We start from the raw sequence: 11,977 nt of genomic DNA, 5'->3' as shown, positions 1-11,977 counted from the left end.
AACAATATTCCACCTGCTGGACAGGTGTCAGCAGTGGTCATTTCATCACAGCAACCAAAGTTTAATTAGCTACATAGCAACCATACATATTTTACAAAATAGCTTCTATGGATTTAAGTTTTACCCAAAATTGCTTGATAACCTGACCATTTAACAAATCTGAGGTATTACAATTGATGTGAAAAAAACTGAATAATTAAATAGTCCCGCTACCCCCTGAAGGTATCATTATGCATATCATAGTTACGTATGTCTTAACCATCATTACTTCAGTGCTCTCTTGACTTTCTTTAGTTTGCTTATTTTGATAACTGACCTTGGTAGCTATACTATAATAGCTACCATTACTTTTAGACTTGAGAGAATCCCAACTCTTATACCAGGTATTTAATTATAGGAGCACTACAGTTTTCTGGTAGGGATTCATTTAATAATTTAATTCCAGTCTTACTGTTGAATGCTTCTCATTGTGCTAAATCATTATGATAGAATCAAGTGTTTTTTGACTCTCTGGTAATAATGGTTTGCCTCTTTTTGGTTTAGCCACTATGGAAAAGCTTGGCTAATGCACCCTTTCTCTAGCTAAAGTCTATGAAGTGCAAACAATTTATCAGGGACAGTATTATCAAACAACAAAATGCTCAAAATCTGACCATAACATTGGTGCTAAAATTAAAACTTGAATTTTAGACTTAGGAAAATTGTGTATATACGTACCTGTACGTAGATTGTCAAATGTATGCACAAAACTAGTACTTGCTATATACTTGCAGTAAGTAGGAGTATGTCACAAAACACTCACTATACAGAGAATAGCGTACATGTGTTCTTCAACTACCAGGTTCTTCACATCTTTTTTTATACAATATCATCTAAAGAGCATACAACATACATATAATTAAACACAAAGATGTCTCTGTAGCAGTTTCAAAACAACATACCATCCCTATTCGGAACCTCTCAGTCTGATGTCTAAAGGAGTAGACGCCCATATATCAGTGATCGCACCAAGAAAGCTTCTTCTAAATAGATCCAAAGATTTGAATTGAATTGATGAGGATAGTAATAGAGGATCATTACTTAAACTTCTTAAGCAATAAGAATGTGACCAAGTGGCAAAAGTTGGACAAAACTGCTGTAGAGGCCCTCGACATTGAAAATCAAGTAATTTACAAAGTAGGCATACAGTGTTGGCCTCACAGTGAGAATGCAGTGAGGGAAATGTGTATTTACTCAGTTTCTCAGCCATCTTTCGTATTGCATCAAGTTTAGTTTAGTGAGTGGCTGAAACACCCATAATAGCAACACTACCATATTCACATACAGGCCTCACAAAGGATTTGAAGGCAAGGCCTGATAATCTCTAACACGTGCACGGTATAGTGCACCCATTCTCTATCGACAGCAGGTGGACACATATTCAATCATACAGCTCCAAGTTAATCTACAAATGAAATAGAACTCTGTTCCATTATCAGCTAATTGTACACATTATGCCTTATTTGGTGAGGTATCCATGCAATGGTACAATAAGCTGTTTCTTGTACCACCTACGTAAGTTAAACAGTTGTAACACCCTGAAATGTGGACACCTTGATAATCAGAATAATTGTCTACAGTCCCGTTAGGCATTTTTATTAAACATACATGCTATTAGGCCTCTGAAATTTTCATTAAGTACACTTTAGAGTGGTGTCCAGAATAGAGAAGTGTATCACTGTGAGAGCCTCTAGCTATAGGATACACACATATGTATATGACTGTGCCTACCTCTTCATCGATATTTATGTACAGTAAATAGATCATGACATGCCCTTTGTACTGAAGTTATGTCTGTTTGCATTGTTGACAATTGATCTCAATCATTTCTGCTCATAGTGCCTTTTGCTATTTTCACTGAAATGGCCATGAAATCAAATTCTTTAAGGTATGCTATTCTCCTACACTTGCATACTATTCCTCTTACATGGGCAATAGTGTGCCACATGTATGTGTGTGGCACACAGCATATTGGGTATGTGGTATACGTATGCAAATTTGGGTTTACAAATAAGTGCATGTTGACTCTGTATTCTGTTTGTATGATATTTGCACATACGTATACAGTGTTCTATGAAAGGCAGTGGTAGACTGGGACAGTGCTCGGTTCTAACAAATAATAACAGTCAAGCTGTGAGAAGGGTGCAGTGGCACTGCAACTGTATTGTTCAGAGTTATAACTAAAAGTAAAAGGTTTGGTCTAAAATATGTAGCTGAAATCTACTCACTTTTAATCATTGCAGCAATTTCTTAGTTATTTAACTTTAAAGTCTGTCATAGCTAGGCTATTCTGTCTGCAATTTGACTATTTTGGCATGTACCCCATCACTCACTACTTCACATTTGCTGTTTTCAAGGTCCAACAAAACAGAAAATCAAGCTGATGTTGATACAATTTACTTATATCTAAAAACCATTTAGTTAATAAGATTGCATTAATTTAAATACTACAATTTACATTCACTAAGCATAAAAGTAATGGTGAACTTGTCCATTCTGTTCACCTTTGAGCCTGCCCTATTAAAGAGGTAGTTGCATTAAGCATATTAATTTCATTGTGTACACAAACGATGCAATTAAGGAGACTGTTACAATGGTCAGTTTAAATAGGTGACCTTATTTCACAGTGATCCAGTTAAACAGGTTTCATTGTACAGTGGAATATTAAAAGTATTGCACAATCACAAATGCAATAAAATACATACAGTAAAGCAAACAAAGTGTGATCAAAGGTATCAAATTAAATTTGGTGTATGACTTTGTCACATGATACACTGTTTTTGTGCCAGTTTTGAAGAAATTTGAAAAGAATGGGTTGGCATTTTAATTTCTCTGATAATTTAACATGGAATGACTAGAATTTTGTAAGTTTAATATCCCAATTTTCCCAATGCTGATGGAAGTCCAGCAGGTGGTTTTTGTATTATTTTTGTGGCATAAAATAAACTATAGACCATATTGCAAGGTTCAGCCAAAAAATCCCTTTCTTCTGCCGGACTACTATCAAAAACTCTCAGTGTAAAAAGCCGTAGCTATATATACACTGATCTTAAGCTTAAGGAGTTACAACTTTTCTACAATGAATAGTTGTAGTTGTATTGTAATGTTTGGTCATGATTTACGCTCCACTATTTCACTATGTTCTACATTTAACTAATCACTACCAAGAGTTCATAATATATACAGAGGCAGTGCAGAAAGCTATGTAGGTGTGTGCGCATTGATGATGTGGGGCATCGACGAATGATGTGTCATAGTTGTTGGTGTGTCTTAAAATTGTTTTTTTGATATTGAAGTGGTGTGTCCTAAATCCTTTGTAGCAGCTGGCATCCTAGTGCATGCCTTATTTATGCCATACACCAGCTAACATAACATATCCTAGTGTAAACACTGCATGGATGCGTGGAGTTACTTTTCAGTCAACTAATAAAGAAAAGGTTATTCTATGTTCACGACTGAGATCATGCAGATACTATATAAAGTAACGCTTAGCTGTACTATAAGCAAATAGTAGTTTCCATGATAAAAGTTTAGCTATATAAGCCAGTCAAACTCCTATGTCTCCATGCATATAGTGCATTACTTCAGTATTATTTGTTTGTCTTTTGTTCTCCTTTGTGTCCCATTTATTTTGATGACAATGCAAGATTTGCAGTAGTGTGTGATAGCTTCCCAGTCATGATAATTGTCTGTATTTCTATACCAACAATTGCAAAGGTATTTCTTGTACTGTTCTTTGTTTGGAATGCTGTGGAACATGGCTCACAATTGCTTTCCGGTAATTAATGGTTGGGGCATGCATTCAGATGCAAAATTAATTTATGGAGTAATTTTTTCTTTTGATGCGGTATGTGCAAGTCCACCTGTCACAAATATGTTACAAAAAAAGTAAAACAAGCACTAGAAATTTTAAGTTAAATTGGAATCATAGGAATAAAAAGTAGTGAAACGAGGGAGGTCGCCTACACCTGCAGATTTACTGTATAGCCTAAATATTTCAAGGGGGAAATTTCCACAGTTTTGGGGGTTACTAGTGAAAATGTTATCCTTGAAACATTTAGACCTCCATATACATTTTGGGAGTGTTTGCAAATCCGCAAAAATTTTAAACCAAGTAACATTGCTCAACCTCAAAAAATCTGCACCTCGAAATATTTAGGCTTTGTGGTACTAGTGGACATTTCTTCCCTAATCCAGTCATGGCTATTAGACTGAATTAGGGATCTATATATAAAGCTGAAATACTATCTGTCTGTCCATGATGCTGTTAACTCGACAACCAAAGCACATATCAACATGGGACTTCAACGAAATTAAGCGTTCATCATCTGGCAACTCCAAGTTTGTTGTTACAAATCACTATGTGCTTCTGTTCATTCTCTATAAAACGTTGAAGGCATTGGTGTAGAGGAAAACTTGAGGTACATTCCTGTCGAAACCATGAACAAACAGCCCAAGCATTAGTGCATAAAACTGTTAACCCAAATTTCCAGAGTTCTATGATAACTTTTTTTTCTTCTCAGTGCCACTTTTTTTGTGACATACTTTTTCATATTTCAGCTATTGGCAATGCTTACTTACCAATCTGTGCACATATCTACATGATTCACACACAAGTTGAAACAAAATTCTCATCATCTGGCTATGTCACGAATTTTATTGCAAGCTTCTGCATGCTTTCCTTCATCCGCTACCAGAGAAACTTCAGCTACATTCCATAGCAAACCACAGGACAAACAGCTCTGCTGGTATAGCATCTCCCTGAAGTTGTTGCGGTTAATGACAGTGTAGGCTGTGGGTTCAAATCCATTTTTTTTTTCATTTTGTGTACCTTTGTGCTGCATATTTTTTCTAACTTAATTTTTTTTTGCTCATAGTAAGTTCATAGCATCCTGGTATTGCTTCACAGCATATGGACTGTTGTACAGTAACACATTTGATAGGTATAGGACAGACATGGGCAGGCCAATAGGGTGCATGTCCATTTCTCTGTGTGTTAGTTAGAGTGCCATCTCTTTTGTACCTTCAATTCTTTTTGTATGTTAACTGATTGCCTAAATTATAAGATGATCACCATGCATACTACAGTACACTTTAGGACATGATCTTTAATCATATAGCTATCATATCATGACTCCATAATAAATACATAGAAAGGAAAACCAATTCAATTAGGGACCATAGAAATGAAAAATAGTGAAACAAGGCACACCTGTAGATATACTATAACTAGCATTAGTACCTGTTCTTCGTACAGGACCATTTCATATTTAACACTAACCAGTAACCACACAATGACAAATCAGTGCATCTGTACAACGTTACAAAATTACTACAGTGTATCGTGTTCATAATGTATTCATGCTTTGGTGGAATGTGTGCTTCTCACTTCTTCTCTCTTGGAATGTAAACATTTGCAATGCTTTTGAAACATCAACCATAGCCTTCTCTGGGCCTGCCGGTAAGTTACAAATATTAGCAGTAAGGTAACCTGTTCCACACTTGTGGCAACACTTGAGGCTACCACAGTACTCTCACTTTCAACACCAGCAAGTAACAAAGAAATCAAAAGGATAGTATTCAATCCTATTGATGACATCAGTGTAATAGATACACGAGCATCGCTGGGTCCTTTACCGCAGCATTGTTTCTTCACCATCAGGTAGAAGGCTATTGCTATTAGAAATATGATCACTTGAAGGAGTATTGTTATGCCAATCAGGAACAGAAGTGTTATCCTTGTTACTGCAAAATTATTGAAGAAGCTTGCACAATATCCATCAGATGTAACAGCCAGTGAACTTTTGTCTCCTGCCAGATCTATGACAATTATCAATGCTGTACAAAACAGGGCAGCAGCTACAGTTGTGATAAAGTAAGTTCGTAGCAGAGTTCGGTTGTTGATTCCTCTTGTTACCATCTTGTAAGATCTATACATTAGACAACCAAAGTGAGTGAGATAAGTCACTTTTGCAGTCTCATAGAGGAACAGAAATAAAATGACTCCATATTTTGATACTGCACAGATCCATACATTATCATGGACTGGATGAAGATATTGGAATACAGCAGTAATTAATTGAAATACAAATAAGATATTGATAGATGCACAAGTTACAATGATCATCGCACCAGCCACAGTGTGTAACTCTTTGATAATAATGTGAATGACAATATTGATGCTACTGGATGAGATAATGATTGATCCAACAATGACAAGAAATGAAAAGGTAACAATACTATGTTCAAGGTGAGGTATACACTTGGTACCATTATTGGGAGCTATAAACAAGTTAGTAGTGTTAGTAGCCATTATCCAATCTCCAGTATTGTTGATGATATTCAGTAACACATTTGAGTCATTTATTCTGATAGTACACTCATTCACAAAACAATACTGAGACTTAGTGATCTCTACACTATCAATATCATCATACTGTACAGTCAGTAAGGAGGGAGAACAGTTTCCACTAACTCCCAATACAAATCCGCCAGTAGCCAATACAATTAATAGTACTCCTCCACTAAGCTGTGTCATTATTACAGCAGTTCAATTCAACTACAAGTGTATGGAGGTGATAGAAAATGGTGTCTGACAGTTAATCGTTTATGCCAGATACTATGGTAACCATGCCCCTAAGTATCTAGCCGCACTTATGATAATTGGCTTCACCATACGTACAATGACCAAACCCTGCAATAATCCAGCTATATTGTCTATACACAAATAAGGGGAAATTATGTTAATGTAAGTAATCAGGCGCTGATCGACAAATTGCCTAAGGAGGTGGCTTGCCCAGATTTCAAGAAGAGAGTCTCTATCATAACTATAGCACTAGTATTACATTGCTGGGTGATGAGCTGACAGTGTTATTGTATGGTTAGTGTGCAAGTGAAGCATTAGCGTACAAGTGAAGCAGATGGACATAATACAAGTATAGCATGACATAATCTTTTCCACGTATTAGTAACCCCAGTATAAGGTGATAATGAGTTGAATTGCTTGGGGCTTTTGATACCAGTGATTAAGCTGAAATGAATAAATCACATGTGTCCCTTCCCTATTATAGTTTAAATTCTCTCTACAATGATGAAAGAATTGAGTATTGTAATAAGGATATAGCTACTGGGGGGGGGGGCACAGCTAGGTTGCTCCTGGGATTACATGGAAGCAATTTTGATAGAAAACGATGCAGTTGAAAAATGCAGCTCTTGCTTCCTGTAACTGGTTATCTAATCCAAAACAGCCAAGCTGTAAAAAAAGAGTGCGGCCCTCAGAAATGCTATGGTGAAAAAAGATGTGAAATCCAAGGTGGCGGCCAAGAAATGGCTGTGATAGTAGGTTAATGGTAAAAAATTTAATAACGACAATTCAGGTGTATTTTGTGCCAAGACCAGCGGCACCAAATTCACCTGAATTGTCGTTATTAAAATTTTTACTATTAACCTACCATCACAGCCATTTCTTGGCCGCCACCTTGGATTTCACATCTTTTTTCACTATAGCATTTCTGAGGGCCGCACTCTTTTTTTACAGCTTGGCTGTTTTGGATTAGATTTCACTTCTTTTTGTATTTGTATACCCCAAAGCCGGCCTATGGACGGCTTTAGGGCTTTTTAACCTATCATTTTTTTAGGAAGAAAAGATGAAGCAGGGTGATTTCTTTGTAGCTAAACTCTACAAGGTGATCCTTCCAGCTGATCTCTCTACCGGATGACTTGTTTGTAGCTGAACTGTCTACAAGGTAACTTCTTCTAGCTGATCTTTCTACAGGGTGATTTGTTTGTAGCTGAATTCTCTACAGGGCGATTTGTTTGCAGCTGAACTCTATACATGGTAGTTTCTTTGTAGCTGAACTCTCTACAATGTAATTCTTCTAGCTGATCTCTCTACAGGATGACTTGTTTCTAACTGAACTCTCTACAGGGTGGTCTGTTCATAGTGGAACTTTTTACTGGGGGATTTGTTTGCAGCTGAACTCCCTACACGATGGTTTCTTTGTAGCTGAACCCTCTACATGTAATTCTTCTAGCTGATCTCTCTACAGGATGACTTGATTCTAACTGAACCCTCTACAGGGTGATCTATATTCATAGTGGAACTTTCTACTGGGGGATTTGTTTGCAGCTGAACTCTCTACATGATGGTTTCTTTGTAACTGAACTCTCTACAAGGTAACTTCTTCTAGCTGATCTCTCTACAGGGCAATTTTTTTGTAGCTGAATTCTCTACAGGGTGATTTGTTTGCAGCTGAACTCTCTACATGATGGTTTCTTTGTAGCTGAACTCTCCATTAGGTACCTTCTTCTAGCTGATCTGACTACAGGGTGACTTGTTTGTAGCTGAACTTTCTACAGAATAACTTGCAATGTAATATAATGGAGTAAATTATAAACGTAGCTGAATGCTCTATTAGGGTGACTGTTCTATTAGAGTATCTCGATCTTGCATATGCTACACGTAATTGGCTTTGGAATCAGAACTCAGTGGTTTGTAATCCGATTCTTCTGTACTACTGCAAGGACTTTCTATGATAATTATTCCAGCTACACACCGATGTTCAGCTCATTGCTCTAAGCGGTTTGCCTGGTAGGCGTGAAAACTAATAGTTTTTCATTCATAAAAATCGATCGCGTAATTTTGACACAGGTTGGGTTTTGTGTCATATCTCGATGGCCTTTAGCTGGATTCCTTTCAAACCACAGAAAGGCACTCCTACGATAGTTACTCCATCTACATAGCATTTTTCAGCCCATTCCTTCAAGCGGTTTACCCTGTGGGCGTGACAGACCTTCGACCTAATTTTACGCAAATAATCGGTAATGACTCCGTGAATGTTCATCGGATTCCTACCAAACTTAGTACTGAAATTCGCCTTAATGAGCCCTTTAAGTGTGTCAAATTTCAGCCCGATTGGAGCACGCATTCGTGTTTTATGGCGAATTTTGCAAAGTGTGCGAAAGAAGAAGTATAAGAAGAAAACCTAAATTTTGGCCACTCGTATCTCGGAAATGGCTAAAGCGATTGTCTTCAAATTTGGAATGTAGACTCCCCTACCTAGCCGACACGTCTGTAGTAACTTTGGTTTCAATCGGATAAAGAATCACGGAGCTACAAAGGTGTGAAAATCGCGTTTACTTTCTTCCTGTAAATATACTCACGGTGTGGCGCGCCGGCTTCTTGGGCCGCGTCTTGATATACGTACGTAACTAGCTACGTAAGTAACGTTGCCACTCACCAGTTCCACTGAGACCACTTCGTGTAGTACTGCACAATGACGGGTCTTAGCCAGTATGGTAGATCTAGTAGACTAGGTTGTAGCTAGCAACAGTAGTAGCTACGCACGTCAGACTGGATCTGAAGTACAGAAAGTGTGGTTTTTATAGCAGTGATCCTCCGTGTGCACGTGCACACCCGTGTCATCGTTTAGTCTGGAGCCGAGGTGCCCTCCATTTTCTCTCTATCTCGCTTATGTCTCTTTATGCATGCATATAAGCTCTTGCTGCAAATGCTGCTAGCTAATTAGAGCTAGTCAACAGCTTGCAACTTGTCGATCCAATAACCGACTGTATGCGGGATCATTGTCTGGCCCTATATAGCTAGTGGTAGCTAGTCACGTGCAATCCAAAATTCCCTTTCCTAACGATTAAGGATACAGGGAACAACTCTGCAATGCGCTTCAACACTAGTGTGGACTCCTGATAATTAATTCTAAAGTATCATTGTTTGTTGTGTAGCTATACAGTGTGTTTACAATTTTCACATATAGCATATTTAGGTGCCAAAATTTAAGCTATAGTATACCTTGTTAACAAGTTAGATTGTGGGCTTCCAGGTAGCTACATGCAATTGAAAAGGCTATAAGATCCCTTTTTGCATGTCTGGTCACATTTGTTTTATCATAATAGCTAATTTTCACATCTTGAAGTCTATAGATAACTAATTTAAACTTCACTAATAGTTTTGACAGTAGTAACATAAGAGCCAAATAGAAACTGGCATCATAAGAGATTGTTTTACACTATCCTCTGACAATTACAGCTTCACTTTACAACTACTAAGGTACAACAACTATAAATGTATCAATTATATAAATTAGTTAGCTATATAGACTTCAAGATGTGAAGTCTATTAGAGATACATAATTGTAGCAATGCAGTTTAACCACATGCAAGCAAGGGTCGTGCTATAGTAATTAATATGAGCAATATAGACCTGTTGGAAATACAGCAAAGTGTACATGGAATCTAGGGCTTAATAAACGGCCAAACAAACTAAGCACGTAATTTACCTGACAGTCATAACTGCTGGAAATTTTTCATGGTGGTCTTATAGCCAATGCTAAGAAGCTCACTTATGGATAATATTACAGAGTTATTTACTGTAGGAGCATTGCCTATTATAATGCCCAAGTGTTAGCTACTCTTTGTGGTGCATATAAACAGATTGTGGTAGCTAATCACAATAAAATGAGACAACGCTTTTGAAAACCTAATCTTCAGTATTTTAGAATGCATACACCACTTTAAAGATTCTGAACACTATAGCTAGGTTGCCAAGAGTATATAATGCATGGGTATATGAACAGGGTCACCCAGAGAGATTAAGGCACCCAGGGCAAAGAGTTAAAGTGGGGCCCCATGCAGGGGAAGGAGGGTTCACTCTGAATTCCAACTTCAGCCTAGCTGTAAGTCACAGGCAAAAAAGTAAATATGTGCCAACAATGACAATAGCTGCCCCTCACCAACTATCTCCTTATTTATAACTACATATACATAGCTTGCTACACTGCTCCACTGAAGAATACAGTGACTGCTGTATTAGAGTATCTAGACATTGACTGGTCTATAAGAGTGTATCAATCTTTTTAGGCATTCAATGGACCTTGATGGGGCCCCTTTCAAGCTGGGTACGGGGCAAAATGCCACAATCCTCCCCTGTAGGTCATCCTGTATATAAATATGATATTTTTTCCAAGGATGCATCAGTACAGTAAGGCTATATTGTAGCAAAGTTTTTGTAAAGAGGGTCTTTAAAGGAGTAACCACACTGCTAGCTTTCACTATTAAGCTTTTCTGTTACCACTTCCATTTTCACTGTTTTATAATTGGCTTATGCATAGTCAACCTCATGAATATTCTTGTTACCATCTCTTTCATGGTTTTAATTTGCAAGCATTAACCAAAAAGGTATGTTTTATACAGAGAGTGTCATTATCAATTAAACACAATTGATAACAACTAAATGTCCACATCTACATGTAACACTAACATATACGATTAATTTGTTTATGCACAGTCTGAAAGTGCCAAAAAGATGAATACAGAATAAGAAGATGACCTTGTTTTTAAGCATATGTATATCAGTGCATGTAAGCACATAAAATTTGCCTACCTTTTCAAGTTTCCAACACCCATAACTTTTTGTGTGAAAGTCTAAACAATGGCATTCATGAGCGTGATGAATCCTGTATTAGTACACAGTTAACATTACATAATTAAGATTCACATTGTGTTGTAGGGTTTATGATCCACACACTGGTTTCATATTGAAAGTGGATACAGGGAAAGATAAATTGAATACATCACAGGTGAGAATGTAATATATGTAGCACATCACTCTTATGTTATTTGATCTAGGCTAAAGGCTATCTACACTATATGGCCACATTATTTCTAGCATATGTAATAGGAAGGCAAAAGCATCTGGCACAATGTTAGCTATTCTACAAAAGACAGAATTTCAGCAGAAGGCTGAACTTCCCCTCTATGAATAAAACAGCACCTGTACACAAATGATACAATAAAATAATGTCTCTCTTGAATTCTGCATTCAGTGTGTAAATTTAATTGAGTGAAACCCTATATAAATTAGTTTAAACTACTAAGGTTACTAATTTTTCTTCACATTCCTTTTTTGACTTTCTTGTTTCAAATT

The 11,977-nt window shown here is 37.1% G+C and overlaps 1 protein-coding gene across 2 annotated transcripts; it reads right to left on the bottom strand.

Moving 5' to 3' along the window:
- Nucleotides 1-962: 962 nt before the first annotated feature.
- Nucleotides 963-9,398, bottom strand: LOC136236927 (uncharacterized). Of its 2 annotated transcripts, none has more exons than XR_010692238.1 (2): nt 9,279-9,398; nt 963-1,444 (listed from the first exon to the last, which is right to left on the bottom strand). XR_010692238.1 is itself a non-coding variant. In XM_066027157.1 (2 exons), exon 2 carries the CDS (start codon nt 6,575-6,577, stop codon nt 5,399-5,401), a length of 1,179 nt encoding a protein of 392 aa, XP_065883229.1. In that variant the 5' UTR covers nt 6,578-6,598; nt 9,279-9,379; the 3' UTR covers nt 5,302-5,398. The 2 variants fall into 2 exon arrangements, 1 of the variants encoding a protein (XP_065883229.1); XM_066027157.1 differs by lacking the exon at nt 963-1,444 and adding an exon at nt 5,302-6,598 and having other exon boundaries at nt 9,279-9,379.
- Nucleotides 9,399-11,977: the final 2,579 nt, after the last annotated feature.

The sequence above is a fragment of the Dysidea avara genome, chromosome 10, assembly GCF_963678975.1.
Source record: "Dysidea avara chromosome 10, odDysAvar1.4, whole genome shotgun sequence".
Lineage (NCBI taxonomy): Eukaryota > Metazoa > Porifera > Demospongiae > Dictyoceratida > Dysideidae > Dysidea > Dysidea avara.
The sequence above is the reverse complement of the archived record's forward strand: the minus strand, read 5'-3'. Positions and strand labels throughout refer to the sequence as shown.

Coding starts and splice junctions, on each gene's coding strand:
- LOC136236927 (XM_066027157.1), bottom strand. CDS start 6,577: ATGACACAGCTTAGTGGAGGAGTACTATTAATTGTATTGGCTACTGGC.